This window comes from Garra rufa, chromosome 16 (genome assembly GCF_049309525.1).
Source record: "Garra rufa chromosome 16, GarRuf1.0, whole genome shotgun sequence".
In the NCBI taxonomy this organism is placed as follows: Eukaryota; Metazoa; Chordata; class Actinopteri; order Cypriniformes; family Cyprinidae; genus Garra; species Garra rufa.
The window spans coordinates 10,026,013-10,036,154 of record NC_133376.1 but is presented as its reverse complement, the minus strand read 5'-3'; the positions used below and the strand labels follow the sequence as shown (position 1 = coordinate 10,036,154).

The 10,142-nt window shown below is 40.1% G+C and overlaps 1 protein-coding gene across 1 annotated transcript; it reads right to left on the bottom strand.

Annotated features, from left to right (window-relative positions):
* Positions 1–6: 6 nt before the first annotated feature.
* slc43a3b (solute carrier family 43 member 3b) lies at positions 7–6,636 on the bottom strand. The gene is made up of 13 exons (XM_073820799.1): positions 6,522–6,636; positions 6,182–6,430; positions 5,964–6,093; positions 5,045–5,091; positions 4,880–4,956; positions 4,176–4,268; positions 3,933–4,072; positions 3,602–3,735; positions 2,769–2,912; positions 2,468–2,575; positions 2,094–2,280; positions 1,006–1,129; positions 7–593 (listed from the first exon to the last, which is right to left on the bottom strand). The coding sequence occupies exons 2-13, from the start codon at positions 6,366–6,368 to the stop codon at positions 474–476; spliced, it is 1,491 nt and encodes a 496-aa protein (XP_073676900.1). The 5' UTR covers positions 6,369–6,430; positions 6,522–6,636; the 3' UTR covers positions 7–473.
* Between the last annotated feature and the right edge of the window lie 3,506 nt (positions 6,637–10,142).

Here is a 10,142-nt window from a genome sequence, read left to right as displayed (position 1 = left end):
GAAGATACATTGTTATTTGCTAAAAGATAGATTCATTTGCAGACATTTCTCCCATGCTTGGTCAAAAATGCATGTCATTTCACATATTTTATGGTGGTCCCTTTATGGTTATTTCTAGCTTTATGATCGATCTGTTTTCATAGTCTTTTACTTTTTTCGCAGCGAAACGGTTTCCTATTCAACAGTTTTCTATTAAGTTATACACTGGGTGATGTCCTCGCAGGGGCACAGGATGTGTATAAAAACGAGTAAAGAGTTATAATGAGTTATCCTCAGCTATAATCAGCAAAGATTATATACTGCATACCATCATGGGGTCAAGTGTCTACCTCTGCAAAACAGGGCATTGAAAGTTTAGTAAAATATTTCATTACACCATTTTTTTCTGATGTTTTGAAAAGAAAATCTAATAAGAAATAGAAACCAGTTTTAAAAGTCATAGGTCAGGTTGATATTCCCCTTGCCTAGAGGGCTTATGAAGAGGCACTTTTGTTGGAACTGGCTCGCTGGGCTGCTTGACGCCGACAGTGTAGGTAAACATAAAGAGGGTTGATGAAGGCCAGGAGACTCAGAACGGTCAGACTGATGTTCACCTAGAGAAATCAATTTTTACAGTTCAATCAACACTACTGATCTAAAACAACGGCTTTTAAAATGTCACAAATTCCTCAAATAAATAGTTCTTGTTTTTTTTTTTTTTGATAGGTGTGTGAACAGAACAGTTTCAAACTTTTCAGAAGAATGACAAATATGCTGAATCTATATATGCCAAAAAATTCCTTTCATGACTTAGGACTAGAGGATTTTGCAAGATAAACAGCTATATCTTATTTTAAAGCTGACTCTAACCTTTTTCTTCCTAAGAAATGAAAAAAATGTTTGTCAGACTTGAACAGTCTAAAGTTGAAGAAACAATTTTTAAAGAAAGACAAAGCCATTGTGAAACAGTGACCTCACCTTATCACAATGTGCATGTGTGTGTGGGTAAAACATTCAGAAGCTTACATAAAGAGGGTCTCCACCCAGTGGTCCTTTAATGAGGATGAAGCAGGGATACTGGAGCAGCGAGACCACGGCTGAGAGAGCCATCACCGTTCCATATAGCTTTCCAAAGTGTACAGATGGAAACCTTAAAAAAAAAAACAATTACCTTTAACACAATCACAATTACACATAATCTACTAATACCAAACCTCTTTTCTCTTACTTATGGATGCATACCTTTGTAAAAAAAAAAAAAAAAAAAGATGTATACTGCAATTGTATTGAATGTAAACTTGCGGTTTACCTTAAATCTTAAAAGTATATTTTAAAAAATCTATACCTGCAGATAATCTTATATTAGTTAAATATATAGCCATTTAAGTGTACTTACAGAAAATCCAGTCATGACTGGATCTTAACACACTTACATGTGTTAATTATTATAATGTTAACTCTAGTGTGAGTTTTTTTTTAAATCATAGTTAAAAATTAATATATTTTAAATGCATTAAATTGCAACGTTATAGTTACTAATGTGTAATAACAGATATATTTAAATGCGACGTAAAGGTTTCAGTAGAAATTACATCAAAGTATATTTTTAGTTTGCCATAAAATCCCTGTCGTTACATTTGACAGTACAATTTAACCATATACCATAACCATACAAAGTCAATAGAAGTAATTATAAAATTACTGTAAGTACTAAAATACTTAAGTGTGTCAAAAAGCACTCGGAAGTTCAAATGACTACATTTAATATAAATTTAAACTAGAACAGATCTTCATTTAACTGTAAATACCATGCAATTAGTGTCCAAACACATTAAATTCAGTTCACACTTATGTATATTATTTTAAGGTATATTATTTATGTACACAATTCCTTCAGGGTTTTACCAACAAAATGAAGTCATACAGGGCTGCGTTTCCCAAAAGCACAGTAAACCCCTTTAACCCCTTCTTAGCTCCATTGGTGACAATGGTTCTACAATCAAATTAGGCTTACGATGCTATTGGGAAACGCAGCCCAGGTTTGTACATTGTATTTTAATTTTTGGGTGGACTATCCCTGTAATTTCCCTTGGTAATTGCCTGTGATGACTCACGCCACACTGATGAAGGCAGCATTTCCTCCGTAGAGGAAGGATCTGTTGAGGACTTGGAGGATGAAGGTGAGGTACTGCAGAGGAAGGATGGGGGTGGCCGCACACACTGAAAACAGCACACACTGCAGCGCCGTCAGCGACAGAGACAATATGGTTGCCTTCAAGTCTGCTTCTTGTTCACTTTGTCCTGTAAAAGTATTTTACAAACTAATTTACACTGTGAGAATAATAATTGTGATTTTTTGTAGGATTTTTTAAAAGGTTAAATAATGGTTTCATATACCGAATACTGAATACTTTCAAGACAAAAAAATTAAACAAATAAAATTTATCTTGATATGACTCTAAGGACATTTGTGCATTTATGTGTTGACCTGGTTCTCGCTGCTTTCTTTTGTGGCGGTCCATAATGAGGCCATTCCAGGGGGCACACAGAATCCCACACAGCTGAGTGAATGCAAACGCATTTGTATATCTACTGACTGTAAGCCAAAAGAACAAGACTGTTAACATCCAATAAAATGACAAAAACAGAATTCAAATTCATGATGACACAGGCTATATCTATTCCAAAGCCTGTTTGCATGTCTATATCTATCCATATTGCTCAAAGGCATGGCTTCACCTGCACATAAATAGCTGGACATGAGAATAATACAGTGTGTGTGTGTATACCAAGGCCTGGGTCTCCAGCGGTCAGATGATTAAGCATCGGGTTTAAGGTCCCGATGAACAAGTAGTGCCTCAACTGCATCACTGAGAGCCACAGTAGATGCCACAAGAAGCACCAGGAAAGCAAACAGCTCTTGAAACTACGCTCTGACAAAAACACATACATTCATAGTATTAAGAGACTTCACATGATATATTTCACAATGAACAAAGTATTAGTAAAAGTAAAAAGGGAAGGAACATGTAATGCAAGTGCTTAATCACAATAGCAGCTGTCGTCTCATGCACATTGCAGCTTAGTCTGATCAAGCACTTAAAAGAATGTGACTGCAAATTCACTAGTAAATACATCCTTACATCCTCCAGTTTATTTATAATTGTATACTTCATTACATGATATAAGTAATAATTTATATAATAATTTATATACAAATCTACTTGAATGAATACGAAAAAAAAAAAAAAAACATACCCTAAAATCTTAAAAAGGCAAACCAGCAATCCAATAACAAAATGAATTGTATAAAATATAATCACTTGATGTGTCACATAGGGACTTCTGGGAATGTCTTTTTATTATTTTCCACCATAAATTATATGGCAATTCATAGTTTTTGCTTGCAAAAACCAATACATTTGACAGCATTTTACAGTTATTCACCTTGTATGATAATGTAACTTAGTTACATAAGTAAAGAAATTAATAGATTTTGACAGTCATCTTTATACTGCAAAGGCATATAGTAGATACGTAGCATATAGTAGATTTTGTAGCATATGTACTACAAAAAAGTGTGTTTAGTGGCACCACTGTGAAATGTTGAATACTTCCTTACCAATTTTGTCTGTGTTTTGGCCTTGGGCAGATGTCCCTTTAAATGGCATTTCCTCTTCAGCCCGTGAAGTTTGGATGTTTTTCTCTTCGATCTTTGCAACTGCATAATCCTGAGTCACTCCACAGTTCATCCTACTGCAATAAATAAGAGACAGACAGAGGTAAAGCTTTGTTAGAGGGAACTTATTTGGTACAAACAAAAGTCAGTCTGTAAAGAAAGTACGAAAGACACTTTAAGAAAGTTTTTTTTTTAAGCTCAGCTGTTTCATATGTACCTGATGTTCTCAGAGAGAAGGCACTGGATTTTAAGAGGTGTTGAATGTGTTGTTTACCCATAGGTGTAGTTCTCTGGAAGTGGGTATGGGATATGTGTACGAGGCATCAGCACAAATGTCCGGAACAGATGAATGACACTGCAGCAAGCCAAGAAGAGGAAAGATCCTTTCAGAGAGACTCCATCCTCATACAGCAACTGAAAGAGATATAGGCCTATGTGACCACTATGATTTAAAATTTCCCTAGCTATCTTATCTTTCCAAAATCATTTAATTTGAAGTGTTTTATTTGCCTCTTACCTTGATGATGAGGAAAACCGCAGAGGAAGTGTCAAAGGCTCCATTATACAGAGTAATTATGGTGGAGCGGTGCGTGCCAAAGAGATTCCCCACCTAAAGACAGCAGATGAGAGGACATTATATGTGGGTTTATACTTTATGTTAGAGGGTTCATATAATGGAAAACAAAACAACCAAAAAAAGAATTTTTTTTTGTTATAAAAAAGTAACAAAAGTAGATTCAGCAAAAGTAACTTTCTATAAAAAGTAACCAAGTAACACAATTAGTTATTTTTAATAGAGTAACATGATTTTGTAATGCATTATTAACACTGAAAACCAAGTATGAAAAGAAACATGCAAATCTGCTATTACTGTCTTAATGTATGGTGTCCCATTTGATGATCTGATTATTTTCTTTTCAGATTTAAAAACAAATCCACAATTCATGTCATCGGACACCTCAAACATAGGTAAAGTAACACCATAATCATTTTTTAATAATCAAATCAGATCACCTTAGCTCATTGTTATAAGCTTTTGAATTCTTAAAAAGGTTTGGGGTTTCTCGGACCACAAACTGAATGTGAAAGTTAAATCAGAAAGCACCCTTGCACCCTTAAAACCTAGTGAAAAGCTTCCTGTAGAACTGAAGCAGTTCATGCATTTGTTATTAGGTAGCACAAAGCATTTGAAGCCTCACTGCATGATGAAATATTCAGTACCTGTATGTTGGTCATCAAGAACAAAATTCCTCCCACAGCAATGAAGGCCAGAGCAGGGTAGAGGAGGATGGAGTTCACTGCAGGAGTGAAAATCAGTTATGGCTTTAAACAAACTGAAATGTATCAATATACTAAAGGCCAAATAAAGATAAACAAACTATTTACCAGGACTGGAAAAGGCTATTAACAACATTCCTGCAGTGTAAACTGATCTGTAAAGTAAATCATCACAATATGAGAATATGAGAGTGGTTAAATAAATGGAGCTATGTGATAGAGCCTACTTAATGTTTTCTTTGCCTTTGCCTTTGTTATTATTACAGATTTAGTATTATTAGCTGAGAAATAAAGTCGCCCCGAAAATATTTAGACACTTAAACTATCCATAGCTTATAATAGCTTACTTTTCAAACGTTTGGGGTCAAAGAGTTCTTTTTTTAAGACATGAAGTCTTAAGCAAGCATGCATTCAATTGTCAAATGAAAATATATTCAAATAAATAAATAGATAAAGTTATTTTAGATTGTAATAATATTTCACAGTAGTACTGTGTGACTTGAACTTGTGTCCAAATACTTTTTGTGGCTACATTCACTTTCTGCCTTATAGTGCAATCTCTACAGAGGCTGAAACCATCCAAATTTCTCAACACACCACAGATCACTCACTCCTGCCAAATAACCCTCCTTCACTCAGCTGCGATATCACCCCTTTTTGATGAAAATGAAAGTCTGTTTTACTGCACTTTTCTCCTAATTGCTTTGAAACATATGGATAACAGAGTGAACAGCCTTACAATGGCCTTTGACAATTACTATACTCAGAATGCAGTGATTTTGTGAGTATAGTCATAGTGTTTATATAAACACTACCAAGTCTTTAAAATAAGATGATAGAGAAACAAATCCCTTGCACAAAAAGTACTACAGAAATATGATGGCATCAGGTGGTAATACCCTAGTTTTGAATGATTACAATATTCATTTACCATGGTATGTACAAAATGCTTAGTATTTTTTTTGTTGTTGTTGTTTTTGTGATATGACACGCAAGCCAGAAAAATGCACATGGAGATCTGACTTACATTCCTAGTAGCCTGGCAACTGTGGTACCAAAGTGGTCAAACAGGAAGCCATTTGGCAGTGTGAGGAAGTTGTTCATGAAGGATGCGATGGTGAAGATGAGTGAGAGCTGCTCATCCTGTCTACTGCAATCTAGCACACAGCGAATGTTAAATGTACTACATGGTTTTCAACAGCTAGACATGCATACACAATGCATATGATTGCATTTTCAACTGACCTTCAACAGCAGTTCCATTTATTGTGATGTTCACACACAGATTTCCGAAGTAGCCTTCAGTCTTGAGCACAAAAACCAGCGAGGCCCAGCCAAAAACGGCCCCTGCAAACCCCAAACATTCCACTAACCCTGATATCAGAGTAAACCAGGACCGTACCCTCAACCCACTTTCCTGGCAGCCAAACATGTTTCCTCTTTCCTCCACTCCTCTTTCCTCTTTTCAAATAGTTGTGGAGTTTCTCCAGTGTCCTAAATTAAAAAGTAATTCAGTTTCATTAAGGAAATCTCAAAATTTTCAAATGAGCAATAGCAAGACACATGAATGCACATGCACACTTACTTCTGAATCTTCAACTCCCCCCGCAAAGTGTACAGACACCCACTTCTCCCTTTCTCTCACTTTCTGTCTCTTTATATGGACCTCTGAGTTTCTTTTCCCTCCCATTTTTACAAATCCCTCCTCTTCTAGGACACTCTCAGCAACAGAAAGCAGATGTTTGTAAGCATTCAATCCAGCACAGATCTCAGTAACAGAGCTGTTTTTTTCAAAGCCTGTTGACTTCTGCATTAAACATTTCTGATGTAATGAGATCACTATTGATCCTTATTACACGTTAACCAGAATTGTAAATAAATATAATTCTAAAACATGCTTTTGTGTGTGTAAATTGAAGCTGGTTCTTGAAATCAAGGTGCTGCTGTACAACCCCCTTTAACCCATTTACTGTTTACTGATTTTGACAGGAACAAGTGAATGAACTACTGAAATCACTGATAAGCCCTAAAATACTGATTTGTGCCTCACTCTGTGCTTCCTCAAACAAACATTCCACATAAAAGTGTGAGACAAGCTATGAGCAAAACTGCCACAAAGTAAGGTTGTCTGAAAGGGGAAACAGTTTTTTTCTGCAGTAGATTAGGAAATGCACTGACACACTTAAATACAAGCTTGTCCCTTGTCATTGAGCATAATGGATAATGACTGTTGACCTTATTAACCTAAAATAAAAAAACAAAGCAGAACTTAAACGTATGATTGGCACAAGATGCACTATTTCTGTGCTTCCCTTTCAGTAGGGGGCACTGAGTGATGCAATATTCTAATTACACCTTCACAGTGTCTATCACAAGACCTCCAAAAGATTTCCTCTATAGTGTGACAATCCACATCAAAGTCATGTGCTTTCTGTATTGGCTTAATATTTTGATGTTTTCAAATGGCTTTAATATGTTTGATACAAAAAAAAATTAATGTGGTGTAACCATCATATAAAAAGTAAAAACATGTACATGCAAGTGTACTGTACAAAGCTTTATCATTATTTTAAAAGAAATCAAAGTTTTTAAAATGTATGTAAAGTTGAGAACTTGCCTTGTCTTGCCATAAGAAACTAAAACTGTCTGATATTTTCTGGATGTTTCTGCAATAAAAGCAGTTCTCTTACGAGAGGTCTCTCATACTGCGTAAGCTTACGCTTGGGGAAAATCCTTTCCGCGAGAGATATTGAAGCCAAAAAATTATCCTTAATTTTGTATTAATGTAAAACGCGTTGCCGCAGTGAGCAGACATAGGCGAGGCGTATTGCGTGCCTATTGGCTGCTCTGCAGCAACTGCAGCACCTATCGAGCGAGGCTTGGCGCGATGCCAGCTCCAATGAGGGCATTTCGCGCCTAATACGTCATCTCCCGCCGAAAGTGGCGTGATCCAAGCCTATAAATATCGCTCGAAGGCAGCTACACTCTGATTTTTTCATCCTTCAAGCGAAGCACACGCATCGCTGGAGCCGGAGAAGAAGCCGCCGTCGACTGCAAGCATCTCAGCGGGACGAGCCATTGGAGCTGCTGGCCACGCCGCCCTCCGTGCCTTCCTGCTGCGCTTTCCGGCGCCTATATCCTTTCAAATCTACAGTGTGTGTCGCCGCTGCGATACACACTGTTTCTCTAAGAGAGCAAAGCGTCTTTTTAAAGATGCCTTCATACGGCTCGTGCAGATGCCAATGGCGACTCTGAGGACTTGCCTTGCCTTCTTCACTGAGACTGCTCCCCCGCCCGCGCGGTGTCGCGCCGTAAAAAGCGCCGTGCCCAGCGGGCCCCGGACCCTTCCCCCAGCGGACAAAGCTCGCCGGTTCGCCCGCCTGCTTCATCGACTTCGTCAGCCTCTGTTCCGGACATAAAGCGGCCGCTGTAGGCCACCGCTTCCATCGACGCCGCTGACGAGGGGGGCCATGAGCGGGAACGCGCATGCTGCTCAGAAGAGGCGATAACAGCCCACTTTTGTCTGCCCTCCGCTGGGCGGCGTGCTAAGTCGGCCCTCCCCTCTAAAGCTTGCCGTCAGACGTCAAACCTGCTCCGCCGCGTTTTCGCCGCCGCCTAGCCGCGTCAGCGCTGCGTAACATGGCCTCTCACCGTTGCTGAGAGGCACCCGTGGCTAACGCTTTCTGATGTTTTTCTCGTCTGGCCGCCGCCCCGCCATACGCGGCCCGCGGCCCAGGATTGAGTTGAAACCTGAGCCTCCTAAATCGTCCTAGCACAACTAGGAAAACGACGGTGTACGAGTCCCGCTGTTGCCGGACCCCCATCAAAGTTATTCGCTCGTCCAGTCCCAGGAAATGTGACTGTTCCAGTGTTTTCTGCAGCCAACAAACCGGCTCCGTCGCCCGTTTGCCTGCACACAAAAGTCGTTCCCACGGCTACACAGATAAACCCCCAATAAAGTGTATTGTCTGGTGTCCCGGCCACGGCCGATGGTGTTTTATGTGTCGTAAGAATGGCCACTAACCAGTGCTCATCTCTACACACAAGCACAGTGCACATAAAATCGACTCAGATCGATTGCGCGTCACACGTGGTAAATGTGCCCGCTTCACAGTGCCCACAGACACCACATTATGCACGTCAAACGGTTTCTGTAAAAACGAAACCAACAGTGCATTCGCTCTATGCAGGCGAACGTTGTTTGGAGTGTTAAATGTGCCCGCTTCACAGTGCTCACAGACACCTCATTATGCACGTCAACCGGTTTCTGTAAAAACGAAACCAACAGTGCATTCGCTCTATGCAGACGAACGTTGTTTGGAGTGTTAAATGTGCCCACTTCACAGTGCTCACAGACACCTCATTATGCACGTCAACCGGTTTCTGTAAAAACGAAACCAACAGTGCATTCGCTCTATGCAGGCGAACGTTGTTTGGAGTGTTAAATGTGCCCGCTTCACAGTGCTCACAGACACCTCATTATGCACGTCAACCGGTTTCTGTAAAAACGAAACCAAGAGTGCGCTGTTTGGAGTGTTAAATGCCGGTGCGCGAGTCCCGCGGCTGCCAGACTCCCACCGAAAGTATTCGCTCGCTCAGCTCCAAGAAATGTGGCTGTTCCAGCATTATCCGCAGTCATCAAGCCGGCGCTGCAGCCTGCTTGTCTGCACTCAAAAGCCGTTCTCACGGCTACCCAATTAAATCCTCAAAGGAGTGTATTTTCGGGTGTTCCGGCCATAGCCGAAGGTGTCTTGTGTGTAGCTCGCATGCCCAGTGCCCATCACTACACATAAGCACATCCTGTCATACAAACCCCGCGCACATAAAGTCGACCCGAATTGGCTGCGCTTCACATGTGATAAATGTGCCCACCCCAGAGTGCCCACACATATCACATCAGGCAGGTCTTACGGTTTCTGTAAAAACGAAACCGGACGACGCCCCGTCTACGCGGCTAAAAGCTGCATCGAGTGTGTTAAATGTGCCCGTTACCACGCAACCACATATACACACAGAGATAGCAGTCCCCGCGGTCAGCGTACCCCGAGCCTTGCATGTCACAGACACCGAAGCGGCCCCGTTATTAACAGATCGGAGCGCGCTTCGCACCCACCCCCTTGCATTACATGCAAATGCATGGGAAAAACTCCCAGGGGTTTCAAAATGGGTGCTGGACATCATAAAGAGAGGCTATTCGCTCCAGTTT